Genomic DNA, 20,784 nt, shown 5'->3' with positions numbered 1-20,784 from the left:
AATTAATTATTGGTATCAAGACATCAAGATGAACGTAAACTTGAACATGTCACGGCAGCTAGAAAACTGGTGCGTATTCCAATAAACTGGTATTAGAACTGGACAACACTGGTACACGGGAGGTGGAGCTTAAATTTTTTTCCGCTTAGCTCGCATCTATTGGCTGGCTGCTGATGAAAGGTCACGTGTCTGGGCGGAGCGTTGAGTGAGTTATACTGCGCATGCGCAGCTCAGAGAACAGAGAGAGCCAGCAGGCGGATACGCCGCGCTGTAATTGCTGATTGAGTACAATGACCTTTCTCCGCGCACCGTGCGCTATTGACGGTAAATTTCCAATTTGCGGCCCTTTTTTTAAACTTTTTTACTGTGGTGCAATACGTATGTGTAATGTAGCCCGTATTTGTTATGAACGCTGCAGGACACGACTGTATTTTAATTAACTTTAACGTATTTCTTACTTTTCCCTTTATTTACACTTTCCCGCTTTTTACATTTTTTTACTTTGTCCCCATGAAAAGTGCAAATAAGGGGTTTTGCTGTATTTAAATGTGATATGGCCTTAACCTTATTGAGGTCACTATCAAGCGAGAGTGAGTGTGTGACACTGAACCTGTGCCTATGAACATCTGCTTGTCACAGTAGTCACACGTGGTCATCATCTTGAAGGTCTTGGTGAAGCGGTGCGCTATGACGTGGCCCATCCCTCGCGAGATGGTGGGGGTGTGTGGGGACCGCGGCACCTGCAGTGTGGCTGCCAACACGACACACACTCACGTCACTTGCTGGTCCCATCAGCGTTGCCACCACAGGCATGAACACTTGACGATATCTTCTCGACACCTCCGAAAGTCCTAAACACATCGCGTTGGATGTTCCAACATTTTGGAAAATATGTTCCCCAATATTAATTTTTGACTAAATTCATTAATAGAAATCACAGTAAAACTCAACAACTATATGACTTAAAGAACTGAATCATTTTGGTACGGGTTTGTAGTCAAATTTTGTAACATACTGTACTGGAAAAAATGCACATTCATATTTTTTATATTGTTCAATTGCCTTTAAAGAACTATCTGTATCATTTGTATTGGTAAAATGTAATTATTTCAGTAATTTATATGTAAAAAGGATTAGCATTAAAAAAAATTCTTTGAACAAAAGTTGTAGAGCATTTTGTTTTTCTTCTGTCCAAGTCCTTTACATGATAAGCTTCAGCCTGAATATGACCATTTCCAGGTTTCCACTCTAAATCAGCTACCTAACGACATGATTTCTTCATTTGCCTTAAGGATAAATGAAAAGTATGAAGTTAAGTTAAACACGGGGCTATTAATTATGCATGTAATTAACTGGGTCTCAACATTTTACCAAGCAATAAGCGGTCTCATACTACGCCATAGCATCAGTGACTGGTTTAGAATATGGACAAAATACTTCACAAACAGGAGGGCGTTGTTAAGACGGATTCACTAATGCATTCTTCCTGTACGGTAGTTACGATTGTGCAACCAATCGTTTTCAGTAATCACTCTGCCTGGATCACAAAAAATTGATTTGTGTGTTCTAAAATGTATATTTTTACTATTTAGCTACGGGGACGAGGAATTAACGTGAGAAAACACTTATTTGCAGGCTCAACAAAAATGTAGAACCAACAGATTCACACCGTCCACCTGACTGGAACACACCAGAACATCCACTGAACACAGTCGATAGATAACGGGCTTGTTAAGTCTGCTTTCTCAAGTCTGTCCCACACTTAAATAGCAGTACAGAGTAAATGGTGACCACTGTTGCCAGCTTGATTCTACCTGGCTTCTTAACGTTACAATCTTTAATAAGTTTTAATTTTTTTTTCAATATTATACTCTGTAATTTTTTATAAAATAGTGTCTATAAACAATATTATTACAGTTTTAGACATTCTGACAAAATAAATAATTCAATTATTATTTCACAGAAGAAACTATTTATAGCAGTCGGTCAGTATTAATAACATTATATATTCCATTAAATTATATGCTATGCTCCAACATTGCCAACATTTTTAATATTAATTTATATTAAAAGAAATGTTCACAAAAACAGTTGAAACCAAGATAGCATCTTTCAATTACAACTCCTCAAAAATATAAATTGATGAAATACATAAGGAAAATTTTTTCAAAATTCACATTTAAAATTTTACTTTGCAAAACATGTACAGTGTTTAAGATACATTAAAAATTAGGTTCACTATATAAGAAAGTCGTGTCTGGAACTCGGGTGCTCTAAGGTGTACACCGGGCAACAAGGACAGGGCTACTCACACTTGTAGCCACTGTCGTCGCTGCTGTCCAGCGTCCCGGAGCTGTAGGGCGGGGACCTGACGGGGCTGGACAGCTGCGAGGACGCATGCTCGTAGTCCGTGGTGGGGCCCGGCTCGGTGGGCAGCCGCGCCCTGGGGGCCCGCCCCGCCCCGTTGCCGCTCGCCTGCTCCGCGCTGCAACCACCGTCCGAGCGCTCTCCTCCCGTCCTCACGACGTGACGGCAGCACGAGCAAGGAACCAGCACTGGCCTGGTGTGATCTCGGGATGACCCGGGATTCGAACCCAGACCCCACCGGCTGATCCCTCCCACTCCATCGCTACCTTGTTCGCACTTTGAGCGGTGTGAGTCAGGGGCGGCGGCCCCAGGAACACTTATCGGAAGGGGCAATCAAAATATTTTCTGTTTTTACGAAATTTCTTTCTCTGCAGCGAGAACATAAAACAAAGCACTTGCTTCCTCCAAATCCATTCTTTATACTAGCGACTGGGTGTGTGGTGGAGTTCGTGCGTTCGCAGTCGCTCGAGGCGATTCTTGCGCGTTTTTCTAACACTGCGTTGCATTTTGAGTGGCCCAGTGTGAAGGAGCCTAAATAAGTCAGAGATAGGCCTAGGATGATTATAAATTTATGGTATCAAACACAGTTATTTAATAGTTTCTGACGATGTTATGTAATAAAAGTAGGGATGGGTTGAGTACACATTTTTATCGATTCTGATACCGGTACCGATTCCTAAATTTCGATTCTCGATTCCGAGTCATTCCAGTTTTCGATTCCTGGTCATTCTGGTCACATAATTAAAACTACTTAAGAATTGAATGCATTACATAATGATAATAACATGTATAAAGGATAATTATAAACTTAGGATTAAATGTTGAGGGGTTTTTTTTTTTTCAATTACCAGTGAAGAAGCATCTTCACATAAAGTTTGTTTGCTAGTAAGTACTAGGCTGTGCACAAAGAAGTTCAACATTTAGACAGGGTTCTTTAACAGGCGATAACGCCGATAACATAACATCTTTGTTCAAAATGGGTTCAAAGGTAGCACTACTTTTTTCTGTGGTACCTTTTGACTTAGTTGGTGACAGTGCTGTAAACAAAAGTTTGTTTTTCTTCAAAGACTATTTTTTCTGGTAGTAATGTGTGCCGGGATTTCAAATGCTTCATTAAATTGGTTGTAGATTTGTAAGTACCGCTCCGTGAAATTTGCGCACTACCATGATTACAAATTGCATGTTTGTCATTTTCACTATTGATGCGAAAATGTTCCCAAACTTTAGACATGTTGATACAATATCAGACCATTCGCATCGTAATTTGAAACGACAGTCGGCGAACATTTTTTTTACTAACAAACTAGCAAAACACTTGAAAATAGTTTTAGCAAAACAATATTTGTGCCAAATAAATTGCATAAATGCGAAACAATTCACAGTAACCTCAATAGCACTATTTTCAAGTGTTTTTCTAGTAATTATTACGGTTTTCCTTTGCAAGAAATAAACACGAGCCTCTGTTGGCGGTATGGCCAGAGAATTCTTTAAAATCGATTGTTGCTTTCATTATACAATTGATCCCGTACGCAACGAATCGATACGTTTCGACTTGACTTTATATTTTATGGCCACCAGAGATTTTGTGGAGGCCATCATCCTTGAATGGCTCACAACTAAAATGGTGACGACACGTGATGTGATCTCGTTTCATAACCGTCACTTTCTTCACAAAAAACAATGGACTTTTCTTAACTGCAAATAAAATTAATAAGTCTTTTTACAATTTATTTACGTCTAATACATGAGTGAGGAATAATGTTCTTCGATCGTGGAGTTTTAATTAGAGGTTAAACATGCCCGGTAACATTGTTTTTATTTATTTTTATTTGTATAAAATTAATATTTAATAATAATGAGCATTATTAGGAATTTTATGCGCATACGGAAGGTAAGATGTATTAAAATAAGTAAGTAAAGTCCAGACGAAAATATATTACTTCTGTATTTTCTTAACTTAACCGATTCCTAACCTACCTTGCCCTTTTTTAGTACCTGATACTGAGTACCAAAATTTTTTAATAATCGGTGGTATCGAGGAATCGGAGAATCGAATCGACCCATCCCTAAATAAAAGTTTAACATATGATTTAAAGTTTTTAAGTTACATTATTAACCCTACAAAATAAAAAAAAAGGGGGGGGTTGTCTGTAAAGTCGGTTTACGGACGATAATTTTACGTGATAACGTCATAAGAAAACATTGATGAAAAATTGCATACTTTTTAATTTGCAAATATTATTTAAAGTTTTTGCAAATTTAATTTAAATAATTTGTTTAAATATAATTACGAACAATTAGTGAAAAAGCCCGCCTTAACCTGTTTTATATTATAGAAGATTTTCTCGCACGGTGGTTGGCCGGTTCTTGCACGCTCGGCTCAGGCGGAATGTAACAATGTTTCGTGCGTGCAGCCGGCGTTCATCTATAAGACGTTATCACGTCAATAAAACTTGGGTTCAAGATGAGCTATAAACCCCCCCAATCACTGGAGCAGCACTTGGTAGTAGGAACACGACTGCAGGCAGACGTAGCGAGCGAAGTTCCCAGCACTTGCGCTGTCGGTCCTCGTTCCTGAGTGGCGACAACAGGCCACATGGACCCTGATAGCGACGAACCACGGTGCATCTCAACAGGCAGGTGACTGGCTGGCGAGTAAAGTAATGAGTCCTCCACAACAAGCCTAACTAAAAGGTAAAACAATAGCACTTTGCATTTAATTTTTGGTGAAGAATATCACGGACGGATGTTCCAAAACTATTTACAATATACTGATCAGCTTAAATATTTGGTGGTCACAGATTCTGTTCTGTTCCTGCTGATTCACAGTTGAAGGCCAACCAGAGACACGCGAGCGGGAATGAAACGATGCTGTACGCCCACAAAATTACAACAATTATGCCCGGGAAAACTGTTACTGTGACAACTCATAGCAGCTTGTTTATCCTACTGGCAAAGTTGCTTCTAAAGATTAATCCCATAATAAAGAAGTTATTTCCAATTCGTGCAAACAGGTGAATTGACGGAGCTTATCGTTTTTATAAAATAAGGGAGATCGACATTTAATTTGTACTGCGACGTAAGAGCCTGGAAGGAAGAAGATGTTACCCGTTGCTGCCCAGCTGGGACTCGTGTGACTTGGACTTGGTGAGGGGGTAGGTGTCGGGCAGCAGCGCGGCCGACTGCAGCGCCGTCTGGTGCTTCTTGCACGGCGGGGGCGTGGTGGGGAAGCGTGCCTTCTCCCCGGCCCCTGCACACACACGGTGCACCGTCTCGACACTCTGACCTGGCGATACATTTCCATCGTGCGATCCTTGTTTCACGTCATCTTACGTGTGAAGTCATAATCCGTGTGAAATTTCGTAAGTTAAAATTAAGTTACATTTAGATGGTGAAGGAAAAAATATAGCAGAATACAGGAAAATACAATGAGGATAGTTAATGCTGTAAGGTTGATCACAGGACTAATGTTTGTTTTTCATTTCCCTTTTTTTTTTTTTTTTTTTTTTTACACTTTGTTAACAATATTCACTTAATTAACCAGGAAATTTAGCACTCACGAAAGCAAGCTTGCATGTTTGAGTGCATCTAGTCACTTCAAATTACATACGGTATTTTGACGATTGTAAACATTTGTAAATGTATAATAACTGAGAAATAAATATATATAAAATATAACCTAAGAAACTTTACATTAGTTACATAAAGATAAAAGTTAAAAAGAGCAATTTATTAAAATTCAATATTATGTATAAACAAAAAACGTATAAATTATAACATATTTACACGAATAAATGAAAATATAATTAAATAATAATTAGTACTTTAAGTAAAGTACAGGTACAAAGTTATAACAATATATAAAACTTACTTAAATACTCAAGCAAACTCTTCATCAGTTAAATTATGCAGCCAAATATTAACATATTTTTTCAATTTGAAAATAATTTTTAGTTTTTAGTTTTGCAGGAAGAATAACAACAATTTTTGGAAGCAAAAATTCTAAAGGTATCTGAGATATTGTTTTATGAAATTGAGGGATTTGTAAATTTATATTCTGTCTATGCCGTGTAAGAAGGAACTTGAGTGTGAAATGCAATTATCCTGGAATTCACATCAATAGACTTCATACTAAAGGAAGAAGGATGACCCCCGTGTGTTTGAGAGATGCCACGCTCTCACCTCGGCTCTTGAAGACGGGCGGGGTGGCGGGCGGGGACAGCGGCAGGGGCGAGCCCTGGGGCAGCGACGCGATGGAGGAGGTGGACGAGGCCGTGGCCAGCGTGGTGGCAGAGCCCCCCAGTCCGTCCCCGCTGCTGCTGTGGTAGTCCTCGGAGGGCACGGAGCAGCGGGCGGCGCGCGAGGCTAGCGGGCGCGGGGAGCCGCTGCCCGCGCCCTTCAGCACCTGGTGCCGGTCCCAGGAGTCCCAGTACAGGGCCGGCTCCTCCGTCGCCTCCCCGCGCACCAGGATCTCTGCGGCAGTGACAGGGTAGCTGCACGCACTCGCACTGCCGCGCGGCGTTTTCCAAACACTCGTACCGACCAATGTGCTTAAGGGCCCCGCCCACCCGGGCACACACACGGTGCGCAGAACTTCAGGAAAAACAACGCGATTTCATAACTACTCAAGATGCTTACGAAAAACATTTAAGAGTTCGCTGAGGGCCGAAAAGTAATTTTGAATAATTCGAATTAAGTTCTTGAACAGTATATTTAGAAGAGTTAAAATGGCTAAAACGTATGTTTTCAGAATAATTTTTAGGCGTAAAACAACCGATACAGATTCTTGAAATCACTTGAGGGACTCGCATTACACATTTATCTTCATTTCTCCGCCATATAATGTTATGGTCACCGCTCAAATTCCACAGTTGTCCTGTGACGACGAGAAGACTGCGCGCCAGTCCAGAGGAGACGCCGCGCTAGAAGCACCAGCGAGCGTCGCGCTTATCATCCCGCCTCGCTGACACAGTAACACCCCTGACGAGGCGGGCCCCTTAAGAATGCCATGCTGGACTCAAAGATTTGACCTGATACTAGAATGTAAAGGAACTGGAAGTCAAGAGAAAATTGTTGCAGTAAACATTTATTCAGCATATTTGTGAATATTGATCTAACGGGTTTCCCTAAAATGAAAACAGGGAATGTCTTCGGGAACGAAGCGCAGGCGAGTGACGCACCCGTGTACTTGCGCAGGTTGTGCAGGGCACGGCCGAGGCGACGAGCCTCCTCCTCGCGGGCGTGCCGCGCGCCCAGGAGACCGCACAGCTCCCGGTCGGTCTTCTCCTGCAGGGCCTCCAGCGAGCCCACGCTCTGGCACACGGTCTGCGCACACCGCGCTCACCTCACCACCACACACTATCATACAGTTTCCAATATCATCATTTAATAGACAAACATTTTTGTTAACATGAAAAATAAAATGCTAATTCACTAAGGTTCAAAGTCAAAATATGCATCCTGTATGCAATTGAAAACGGCACACTTTTGCATATCACAAGTATATTATCAAGTACGCATACTGTATATACAAGAAACGAGCCCAGCACTTAAAAAGACAAAATGAAAACATCCATCTTCCACCACTCTCAGCTTCTTACAGGGGGGAAGTATTTCATATGTTGTCTTGCTCGAGCTGTAGCATCGACAGATCGGGTTGCAGCCTCCGGGAGACAATCACGGTGCATCGGAGGCTATCCCACCACAGCACCGAGGTGGCCCGGAGTGAACACAGGAGCTAGGGGCAGCTTCCAAGTGGAGGGAGTTTCCAAGTTTCCATTTAACAATGCACGTCCTTTTTATGAAAAATCGTTGGCATCGAGTCCATGGTGTACGTCTTTCGCTCTATGCATTGGTACTACAGCAATCATACTATTATGTTGTCATTGCAATTTTTATATACTTACTACATTATTACCCAAAACTATTTTTCATAAATAAAAACTTTGAACTATTATTTTTGAAATATAGAATTTTTGTCTAATAAAGAAGTTAAGAATAATGTATTAAGCTTGATAAAAAAATTCCTAAAACTAACGAAGACACCAGAAAATAAATAAAGTTTTAACAAATATATATCTTTCTCTCCTAAAAATTAACCATTTTGTGACATGGTGAACTATACCGTCGGAGTATGGACAACTATAAACATAAAACGTAAAATTAAATTTTAATTATGATTCAGTTTAGTATTCGGGCCAGTCAAACTACTATTTAAAACCACACACATCACACAGAAAGAGAGGCATGAAACACCTAGTCAAGGCGAGGCGACCGCTACTCACGTGCACGGACTCTGGGCTGAGCCCCACCACCTGCAGCCACTGCCGCAGCGACGGGAAGTGTCGCATCTCGGAGGGCAGTGACTCCTCGGGCAGCTTAGCCTTCGTCACCAGCTGGCGCGAGTACAGCTTTATCAGCTTCCCCTGCGGACACACGGAGCACATCGCTCGGCCATACTCCAGAGCACATCACTCAGCCATACTCCAGAGCACATCGCTCAGCCATACTCCCGAGCACATCACTCGGCCATACTCCAGAGCACATCACTCGGCCATACTCCAGAGCACATCACACAGCCATACTCCATAGCACATTAGGGATCGTCCATTAATCACGTGAGGCTCTAAAGGGGGGGGGGGGGGGTTGTCGGGAAAAAAAAGAAATATCACAAGGGGGGAGGGGGGGTGTAGAGAGATATCACGTGTATTTCGCGCGATTTCTACTAAACCGAAAAGCAACGCGTGACCTTGACTCGCCGTAGCCAGGCAACAATATCCCCGCCCGCAACATGAACCACCCGGCTCGGCTTGCCAGTCGCTAGTGAGACTGTGATTTTGGCGCCGAATACATGCGTAAATCACATATAGGCCTTTCCTTTATTATTTTTATGCCAGTGAGAATAAACCTGCAACCTTAATGTGTGTCTGGACAATTTTTATCACTGTGCTTAATTTTCCAGAATTAAATTAGATACCTATAAAGATAATATTCTTAAATTTTTAAAAAAAATATTTTGTACCAAAAAAATACACGTGATTTATTGGGGGGGGGGGGGGGGTTAGTCTGAAACCTCACCACAAATCACTAGGGGGGAGGGGGGGTTAAACATTTGCTAAAAAAAAACATCACGTGATTAATGGACGACTCCTTACTCAGCCATACTCAAGAATACACCACTCAGCCATACTCCATCTCACATCACTCAGCCATACTCCATTGCACATTACTCAGCCATACTCCAGAGCACATCACACAATCATACTCCAGAGCACATCACTCGGCCTGCTCCCGAGCACATCACTCGGCCATACTCCAGAGCACATCACTAGGCCATACTCTAGAACACATCACTCGGCCATACTCCAGAACACATCACTCGACCATACACCAGAGCACATCACTCGACCATACTACAGAGCACATCACTCGGCCATACTACAGAGCACATCACTCGGCCATACTCCAGAGCACATCACTCGGCCATACTCCAGAGCACATTACTCAGCCATACTCCAGAGCACATCACACAGCCATACTCCATCTCACATCACTCAGCCATACTCCAGAGCACATCACTAGGCCATACTCTAGAGCACATCACTCGGCCATACTACAGAGCACATCACTCGGCCATACTCCAGAGCACATCACTAGGCCATACTCTAGAACACATCACTCGGCCATACTCCAGAACACATCACTCGACCATACACCAGAGCACATCACTCGACCATACTCCAGAGCACATCACTCGGCCATACTCCAGAGCACATCACTAGGCCATACTACAGAGCACATCACTAGGCCATACTCCAGAGCACATCACTCGGCCATACTACAGAGCACATCACTCGGCCATACTCCAGAGTACATCACTCGGCCATACTCCAGAGCACATCACTCAGCCATACTGTAGAGCACATCACTCGGCCATACTCCAGAGCACATCACTAGGCCATACTCTAGAACACATCACTCGGCCATACTCCAGAGCACATCATTCGGCCCTGCTCCCAAGCACATCACTCACCCATACTCCAGATCAAATCGCATAACCATACTCCACAGCACATCACTCGGCCAACTCCAGAGTACATCACACAGTCCTGCTCCCAAGCACATCACTCAGCCATACTCCATAGCACATTACTCAGCCATACTCCAGAGCATATTACTCAGACATACTACAGAGTACATCACTCAGCCATACTCCAGAGCACATCACTCGGCCATACTGCAGAGCACATCACTCGGCCATACTCCAGAGTACATCACTCGGCCATACTACAGAGCACATCACTCGGCCATACTCCAGAGTACATCACTCGGCCATACTGCAGAGCACATCACTCGGCCATACTGCAGAGTACATCACTCGGCCATACTACAGAGCACATCACTCGGCCATACTACAGAGCACATCACTCGGCCATACTCCAGAGTACATCACTCGGCCATACTACAGAGCACATCACTCGGCCATACTCCAGAGTACATCACTCGGCCATACTACAGAGGACATCACTCGGCCATACTCCAGAGTACATCACTCGGCCATACTACAGAGCACATCACTCGGCCATACTCCAGAGTACATCACTCGGCCATACTCCAGAGTACATCACTCGGCCATACTGCAGAGCACATCACTCGGCCATACTACAGAGCACATCACTCGGCCATACTGCAGAGCACATCACTCGGCCATACTCCAGAGTACATCACTCGGCCATACTGCAGAGCACATCACTCGGCCATACTCCAGAGCACATTACTCAGCCATACTCCAGAGCACATCACACAGCCATACTCCATAGCACATTACTCAGCCATACTCAAGAATACACCACTCAGCCATACTCCATCAAACATCACTCAGCCATACTCCATTGCACATCACTCAGCCATACTCCAGAGCACATTACTCAGCCATACTCCAGAGCACATCTCTCGGCCATACTCCAGAGCACATCACTCAGCCATACTCCAGAATACATCACTCAACCATACTCCAATCATATAACTCAATTGTTAAAGTAAGCTTCAATTAAACAAAACAAACAAACCAATATTTAATGGGTCTTCATCAAAGCACCATCTTTTTGTGGAGAATTGCATTTATCTAGGCACCCATCTATACAATAGCCAGCTACTGCATTAACAGTATTTTTTTCATAACTTGACAAAAGTCAAGTCAAGGGAGCCTTCTAGTAGGTTCGTGCCAGTCAGAAGTCAAGAACGCTGGTTTGAAACTTGGCTCACTGACTCTAAAGATATTGGTTCAGATTTTGTAAATGAGTGTGTCCATTTTCAAATGTATGTTGAACTTTAAAAATTTTAAGTCTTACTTAAATTGTATTCTTAGCTATTTTAAAGAAAATAATTTATCAAGCACTTTTAGCTATACACCTATCCCTCACTTAGCACTGCTTCAGATTGTGCTAATTCATTTAGCGCGATTTTAATTTTACTGCCCGTCTCAAATAGCACGTCTGTAAACTTCAGTTTGCACGAAATCTCGGCACGCAAAAAAAAAGTCGAGCACGACGCCACAGTCTGTTTTGACTTCTGTGAACATGTGCTGTGGGATACATTTAGCCAAACAAGAGGGGAATAGAATCACGCTCAGGTCTGTCTACACTATCGGCTGTTGTACAAACATCAGCTATGGCATGTTAAATTCCGGCTATGGAGTGTAAATGACCAAATGTTTTTTACGTCCGCGCATATGCCGCCTTGCCGTACCGTTGTCGCCTGGCCACAAACCGGGCCGTGAACTCAGTCTAGCCAGTGGCAGGGAATTCACTCAAACAAAAGCAATGTCTGCCCATTCAGCTGCCGGTAACTGTACGTGCTTGATCACTCATAATGCATCATGTTCAAGTATTTGAGTTAAAACTAGAAGTATTACGGCGCGCGGATTATCATGAAGGCCACGCTTATGTTGGTCGCACTTTAGTTTTAAGCAAGTCAACTGTGCGCATAATCGTACGAAATAAGGACTCTTACGAAAAGTTTATATAAATCTGATGCTGTTGGTTGTACTAGCGGGAATATATTTGACTTTAGATACCGGAACAGAAATGAACAGATGATTCATGTGGAAAAGGTTGTTAAATGAATGTTAATGAAAAAAATAATCATTGGCCTGACAGGATTGGTGTGAACCTGTTGTGGTGATACGCAAATAAGCACTTTAATTTTTGAAAAATTTAAATGTAATTATCCGAACAGTAATATCGGTTTCCATGTCAGTAAAGGATGGTTTGGAAAGGTACGCGACGTGAGTTGAAGGTCACGCCCGGGCGGGCAAGTCAGCCAGCCGACTGACGATAAAGTACATAACCACGTATCTCTCGTTACGCTGTGTCATATTTGTCATACAAAGTGTGATGGGAGACATATAAAGATTAATGGTGTGACATATTTATAGTTGAGTGTTAGTGTACGCATTTATATTACGTAAAGTATATATTCCTACACAATTTTGAAACACATTAATTAAATTAGCCTTGCTATTTATGGAAACTAATGCTTCAGAATACGTGATTTAGAATAACACGAGCATTTTTAGGAATGAATTAGTCGTACTAAGTGAGGGATAGGTGTATTGAAATATCAATTACAATGTTTTTGACCTTACCAATAACAAACTGTACCGCAGAGAGATTTTTCAGTAATTTAAAGCATGGTCAAAAATACTAAGAGGGCAACCCTTCTAAATTATAAATTAAGGTCTTTAGTTGTAATTTGCACTGAAAAAGATGTAACTTTGTAGACATTGTAAATGAGTTTGCTAAGAAACAACCAAGGAAAAAATATTTTTTTTGTACTATAAAGAATCGCTGCTACATGTACAGATTTCCAAATGATGTTTTAGGCACTGAATTGGTCCTAAAATATTTTCAGTGATAACTTAAGAGATTTTTGCAAATAACTGTTATTAACTCTGAACATCCCAAGTTAGATTCAAAACAACATTCCTATTTTACTTGCAGTATTTGTGGTTAAAAGATTATTTCTTTTCCTCCACATATTTTTTAAAAAAAAATTTGAATCCTTATTTTATATTTTAGTGTCATACTGTATATTAACTATTGCATGGTTCTAAATTTTGTTTTTTACCTACAAAACTTGTTCTTTTTTAAAGGTATTTAAAATAAATAACAACAAAACCTTTAATGTCTTTATTTTTAAAACCCTTGCAATAAATTAATAGTTTTTTTTTCTTTTCATTTTTTTATTTATTGTTTCTATTTTTTGTAAAAAAAATTAAATTTGTGACCCTCGAACAGCCTATGTATTTGAAAAACCTTAGAATTTATTTAGAACTGAGAAATTTTTTTATCAACTAAATATAGTTATCAACATTTTGATGATATATTTCACATTTTAAACATAATTTGATACTGGTATCGTGAAAAGTAGACCAGGAAGGACCATAAACTACTTCATAATACGAAGGGAAATTTATTTTTATTTTTATTTTTTTTATTTTTCACAAATCCAACAATTTAAATGCCTGTATCAGTAGAGCAGGTTAGACTACACTCTATTTCATGATACCACAAAAAATTTTTTTGTACATTTTACACACAGTAAATGATTTAAATAATGTTCACCAAATAGAGTACACCAGAAGATGGGACTAAACTCTACTTAACAATAGAAAAAAAAAAAAATTCTTACTTTTTTTTCACACTTTTAATGGTTTAAATATGGGTATTGCCAAATATCACTATATCCTTTCCTACATTTATACCAATACATGAACAACTATACTGATACAAACTTATGAAAAACTCTAGAATTATTTTCTTCCATTCACCTACTCCTATAACATAATTCACTTACTCTAACTCCCCCCCCCCCCCCCCCCCCCCAATATTAAGCTTCCTCAGTTGGTCAACAAATTTATTAAAAATAAATACATAGCAATATTGTATGAGACAACATAACTAGCATCTGTAGCAGCTATTGAAAACTAATTGGTTTTTAGAAATAATTTTAAAATAATAAAAACTTATTTGCTGACCTAAGAGCTTTTTACGTAAATCTTTTGCATTATTGTTTCTTTTTATCTTTGGTCATGGCTTCATAATGTGCACTGTCATGTTCAAGTGTAAAATGCAGAGAAATGTTAAATTCTTTGTAAACAGCCACGGTTTCGTTGCAAATAAGACACAGCTGTTTATTCTTAAAAGCTGCGAAAAAGTATTTCCAAATCCACTCATAGTCTAAAAACACTGCATTCTGAAGCAACTTTGTGTTTTTTTAGTTGCCATCATGGTAAATCAAAACTGCATCACAAATACTCACTACCAAAGGGCAAACAACTTGCAAGAATACCCAATGTTGTGTGACATGCCACTCACTCACACCGACTGAACCGAGAATGTGGCGAGATGCGCCGATAAGACGGGCACAGGCCGGGGTGGTGGGGGTAACTACGCACGTGACACGTCTCCTACTCTACGGCACAGTCTCCACTAGAGACGGGTATGACCATTTTGTGAATGCTCCAACACTCTTCCGTTACCTTTCTTTGTGTTCAGAACACATGCCGACAAAACGGTACACTCCAGGGACCGTGTAAGTTGTCATCCCGAACTCTGTCAAGGGCCGGCTTACACCAGACTAGGGGCTGTACTTCGCCAATCACTGATTTAGACTGCAATACAAACCTGGATACTTAACTCAATTCAGTTTGATTAATTCGGGACAATCAATTCATGAGTGCAATGTACCTACACACAGGCTTAAGTTTTCTTGAGAATGTTATGAATAGTCTTTTTAATCCGTAAATTTAATTTCATATCTTTCATGTCAAGTTGCAACAACTGATAATCATTAAGAGATTTAATTATTTACTGATTTGAAGGTCATAAGACAAAAGGATTCATTGCAAAATTTAAGTGAAATGGAGGTGTCATTTATAAATTACCTAAATATTTTAGGCTAGTTGGTAGGCCTGTATAAAATATTATAGAACACAAAGTAAAATTTTTTAGAAAGATAAGGTACTTACTTAAGTTTTTTTTTTCTTTTAATGTAACCAACTTGTAAATTGGTTTAATACAATTCAATCAACTGGTATCCAATTTTTTTTTAAATATAAAAACATGCAAAACATGTACTGTCTGTCTTTGATTTTAAAAATCTGTTTTTTTTTTTTTTTTTAAATAATTATATAAACATTTTTAAAATTTTCATTATTACATTGGTTTATAATTTTCTATTTATGTATGGAAAATAAGTTTTGTCTGAAGGTATACGTATTATTTAGCATTATGCTGAAATACAATATGAGACACTCAATGTCAAGGGCGTCGCCAGGTGGGGTAGGGGGGGGGCAGTTGAGCCCCCCCCCCCCCTAGAGCCCTAGAGATTCAAAAAAATGTAGCCAAATGCAAAAAAATAGGTATGTACATACTTTTCCCACAACTTGTCCCCCCCCCCCCCCCCAGGCCATCGGCTGGCGACGCCCTTGCTCAATGTTTAATACAATTCTACTGCGGAACCTAAGAGTGTTTCAGAGAACACTGTAGCCAACTGTACACCACTGACGCTGCACGACCTCCGCTGCTCCAGTAAGTGCAGTGTTCCCGCCGGTCAACTGCTCTCACCAGCGTTCCTAGCGCTCATCAGCTATCTGAACAACAAACCCCATCAGTAGCGGATCCAGAGGGGCTAAAGGGCTCAAGCCCCCTCCAAAAGCATCTGGGTCCACTATTGTTTTAGTGTTTGCCTTGATAAAGCCTAGCCTCAGCTGGGCCAAGCCCCTCCCAAACCAAAATCCTGGATCCGCCACTGAACCCCATAACCTGAAACCACTGGCCAGTGTATTCCAGTCTCTTCGGCGAAGTAAAAATATATTAATCACAAAAAATTATTTAGGGCTATAGTAAATATTTTTTTCCGTTCAGGGTCACTTGAGAGTCCTCCAATAATTCCCTCCCACTCCAACTCATCCCCCCCCCCAAATATTTCATATCTTGCCCGACTGCAAGTACATGTCCTGCTCAAACAATTTTATGAAAATTACATTTTAAACACAAGGTATTTTTGTATTTGAATGCAGTGCACAACTTACACCAGATCAAAAATTATTTCAGGTTGACATGGGAGTTCAGGATAAAATTATTCGGAACTCAAGTGGGAGCAGCCGCCAGGTGAACAGACTAAATACAATGCTTGTTTAGTTGTGAGACAGCTGACAATTGTGTGGTTATAAAATCTGTTAATTATTATTATTATTATTATAGCTGCAATTGGGTACAGAAGTGCCCGGTGGCAATCATTCTCCCTACTTCCCCCGCACTCTCCTTCTGAACTGGTCCACTCTCCTCCTCCAGCCTATTCCATTCCCCTACCGTCCTCACGACCATCGCATTTATCCCCTTTCTGACCTCCTCCTCTCTTTGAAAACCTTCCTAGTATTTTCCTTCCTACTTCCAGGCATTCCCAGCTCTCCCACTCCACTCAGCACTTGGTATATCTTGACCAGTCTCTCCTGTCTTCTATCCTTTAAGCTCTCCCATCTCATTCCTATCATCATTTCTGTGGTACTGCACTCCCACTTCCCTTTTCTAACCCTTCTCCTCCACTTGCCCTTCGCCCATCTAGCCGTATTCATGTAATATTCTCTTCTGGGCAAATAGCTGTCACGCGACCCAGCCACACTGTGCAAGTGATTTAAGGTTAGGTTTCGGCAGGAGCAAGTCGCGCAGACAGTGGAGGCGCAACGCGCTACTGACCTCCAGGGTCCGTATCTCCTGCTGGGTCAGCTCCGCGCTGGTCGCGCATTGTGTCCGCAGCCCCTCCAGGCGGTCCGCGGAGATGTCGATCATCGACTGGACCACGTCCAGGGCTCGCCGTACATCCTGGTCGGCGCCCTCCTGGGCCATCAGAGGCGTCTCAGCGCGCTGGCCCGCGTCCCATCGCGGTCCCGGTGACAGCCGCGCGAGTTCGCCAACCGTCAACCAGCGCTCACATCGCCTGGACCTAGGTCAAACTGAAACCTGCAGCCATCTTTGCGTGCTTCGTATTATTGTTACTCTAGTCACTACAGCTCCGCTCTCTCTCACTCCGTCTCTCTCTGTCTACCTTTGTTGCAATGCGAGTGTTGCGTCAGAGCCGTAGATTGAGGTCCATCGATAGAACATCCTCGTAAACTATTATATAAAAAAATATATATTAAATCTAATATAACAAAACAATCACAAGTACCGCCCGAAGAAAAGTACATGAACCATTCAAACTTCCAAATAAGTGGGAACATAAGCTATTGTTTAATCTAACGCTTAATTTCTAGAATGGTAAAAAATGCACAAAAAAAACTCGTAAAAATATGTTTTTTGATTATTAGTATGTGATCACTATATCTAAAAAAAGAGACAGTTATTTTAGAAGCATTAGGACACCTCGGGAGAACACTCAAAGAGATGGACAAAAGTATGAACCCAACTAAAAAGAGTATCCATGCAGATGCCAATTTTTAAGGATGTAGTAGCAACCTGGCACATTGATGCCGGGTCCGCCTGTCCCCCAATGGTCGTCTACGGTTGTTGGGTCTCGGCTCGGTCTCAGGGATTAGGTGTGGACCATAGTGGCAGGTGGAAGGGGGTAGCTATGCTATGGAATTAAAGGCCAGGTAAGTTCTGCTCTGGTTTATTGCCATAGCACTTCGCGTGTTACATGGTGTCATCTCGGCGCTCGGTCTCTCCCGGTTCATGTGTGCTGGTGGTACGCCCTGCCACACTGTGAGGAAAGTTAATCGACCTGATGACGACTCGTTGAGTGGCTATTACAAATCGACCAAACAATGTCCATACCCTAGACATGTGATATGGTGGCATGCGATTACCGCAGCCCGCAATGTCCGTTGGCACAATTCTATATAGCGAAAGGGCCCTGGCATTACTGACGTCGTACCGACCATGGCCGTTAAGCCCGTGCTCCGCACCGCCAGTACCGTATCCCGTTTTCGGAGCGCGCCCCTCGCCCAGCCGGATTGAGTCAAGCGAGCGCCCCGGGCGTGACCTCAATTAACTGAATTAAAACAACAGGACACGAAACCCCAACAAAACAAACAATGCCCAAACGAGGCATTAGAACGATATTAAGTAATCACATGCAGTGAGCAAGTGCGTCGTAGAGACTCCGTGCGTGCACGGCTCGCACGGAACAGAAAACAACCCTCGTTACTAGCCACAGCGGCTATGGGACTTGATTAATTGGCCTATGATAGTGGTCTAGCCAAACTAAGGGAATTAAAACCCGAACAGTGCACATTGAGACAATTTGTAGTTAAATTTACAGTCGCCAACTTGGTGCCGCTATTTAAATTAATTATTCAAGTAAAACAATTGTTAAGCCTTAGGCAAATATTTAACATGTGCAAAGTTTTAATCAAGCACCTGGAGCATGTTTTTTACTCATCATATAACCAATTAAATTATTATAAGTTTTTGGTGCCGACTCACAAAGAAGAAAAAGTTTCTCTTCCTTGCGAAGCGGCCATGTTCGGCAGTCTCCAACCACTCCGTGCCGGGAACAGACGTGTGTCCGTGGGCAGCATTCAAGTTTGTTTCATTGATTATTTTTATTCTGCACCACACCTTCAAATTTTAATCCTTTTATTAATTCATCGCTGCCCACATCGACTCGGCGCGTATTTAGTGGAACCGGGCCTATCCCGACCGTCTTCAACGTGATACCGCACTGCGTATTGTATCACTCACGTAAGTGTTTCGCCGAACTTAGGAGCCCGCTCATCGAGTCCCCCCTGCGACTGTTAACTTTCGGCGCTGGCCGTCTCCAGCGAGCATCGACCCACGTCCCGCGAGACTGCCGCGGTAACCATTTCAGTGTTGACGTCGTCTGGCCGACGACCACCCCAGAGCCCGACCTGCACCCGCCAGTATACGCTCCCGCTAACGGAACACACCCCTGGCCATGGCCCACCCGAGTCAGGCGAGCCGAACAGCAATTAAAGGCAAAACCGCGGAAACCTGAGTAGACAAGAGAAGAACCGTACCCATTCCTTCTGAAACATTAAATTAGGATTTTAGCGACAATAAAATCTCTTCTAGACACACCCGTTTGGAGTCTAGCGTAATGAGGTCACGCCTGGCGCGAGAGAGGCCGAGCCTCCCTCGGACGCCATGCCAGTTCGGCAGTTCAGCGCAGCTCACGGACCGGGGCGGACCTACGTCCCACGGAGAGGCAACATCCTTTGTCTACAGCGAAAGTAACGTCCGGTAAATATAGTCACTAATTAACAGAACCACTTTTATTACTTAACCTCTCCGTGAGTACCCGGTCCCTTTTTTCGGTCTAGGACCTAATCCGGCCGCAACAATTTAAAGACACCCCGCACCACACTTGGTCAGCAGGGCTGTTCTTCAGTATACGGCACGGGCCGTCTCCCGCAACTTACAGAACTTTATTTAAGGTCACGCGCACGGCGCTGACCACAAACCCGCAAGGGAACTTGGACAAACTTAATTGCGGTGCGTGTTTCACCACAGTGGGCACAACACCCGCGCCGAGACATTTGCATACGGGATTGGCCGTCTCCAATCACCCGCCCCCTTAATTCAGTGTATTTTTGTATCCCGTATTTTGCATTGCTAACTTACGTTACCCGAGTAACGAGTGCCACGTAACTTGTGCGCGCCCCCTTAATCCAGTGTATTTTTGTATCCCGTAATTTGTATTGCTAACTTACGTTACCCGAGTAACGAGTGCCACGTAACTTGTGCGCGCCCCCTTAATCCAGTGTATTTTTGTATCCCGTAATTTGTATTGCTAACTTACGTTACCCGAGTAACGAGTGCCACGTAACTTGTGCACACCCCCTTAATTCAGTGTATTTTTGTATCCCGTACTTTGTATTGCTAACTTACGTTACGAGTAACGAGTGCCACGTAACCTGTGCGCGCCCCCTTAATTCAGTGTATTTTGTGTCCTGCCTTTGTGTTACGAAATTACGTTACCTGCGTACCCAGTGAGACGTCTGAGACGTAACAGCGTCCGAGGCCACGTAACGCGGAACACAAACAATACGGCGCCACGGAATAACGAGTAAACCCCCCCCCCGGGGACCTCTGTAGAGTGTTGTATTGTGTACGACTCGTTCCTATGAATAAAAGGTACGACACCACCACCTCAACTCCACGTCTCTTATTTAAAATCATCTCACGCAACACCGCCGCCGGCCCTAGTGGGCCACGCAGGGGCACATACATCCACGACCCCAAATTCACGACTAGAAACGAGCTAGTCTGGCGCCCACCTGGACAACACAGATCAAGAACCGCCTTTTCCCACTAGGAGCCACACCGGGACTCGAGCCCGAGACCCCGGACGACGGCAGTGTCACGTAGTGTTGTGTTTTTTTCTTGTTAATTG

At 42.6% G+C, this 20,784-nt stretch overlaps 1 protein-coding gene across 1 annotated transcript in view; it reads right to left on the bottom strand.

The window, feature by feature from the left end:
• LOC134531167 (kinase suppressor of Ras 2) overlaps positions 1-17,457 on the bottom strand; it is a 43,084-nt gene extending 25,627 nt beyond the window's left edge. The window contains exons 1-7 of the mRNA XM_063366795.1: positions 17,127-17,457; positions 8,652-8,792; positions 7,548-7,692; positions 6,550-6,840; positions 5,476-5,617; positions 2,313-2,485; positions 611-751 (exon numbers count right to left, since the gene is read on the bottom strand). Of these exons, the coding sequence (XP_063222865.1) occupies positions 611-751; positions 2,313-2,485; positions 5,476-5,617; positions 6,550-6,840; positions 7,548-7,692; positions 8,652-8,792; positions 17,127-17,276 (1,183 nt within the window). The 5' untranslated portion in view covers positions 17,277-17,457. The remainder of the gene's footprint in view (positions 1-610; positions 752-2,312; positions 2,486-5,475; positions 5,618-6,549; positions 6,841-7,547; positions 7,693-8,651; positions 8,793-17,126) is intronic.
• Between the last annotated feature and the right edge of the window lie 3,327 nt (positions 17,458-20,784).

Source organism: Bacillus rossius, chromosome 1 (assembly GCF_032445375.1).
Source record: "Bacillus rossius redtenbacheri isolate Brsri chromosome 1, Brsri_v3, whole genome shotgun sequence".
NCBI classification, from domain to species: domain Eukaryota; kingdom Metazoa; phylum Arthropoda; class Insecta; order Phasmatodea; family Bacillidae; genus Bacillus; species Bacillus rossius.
The sequence above is the reverse complement of the archived record's forward strand: the minus strand, read 5'-3'. Positions and strand labels throughout refer to the sequence as shown.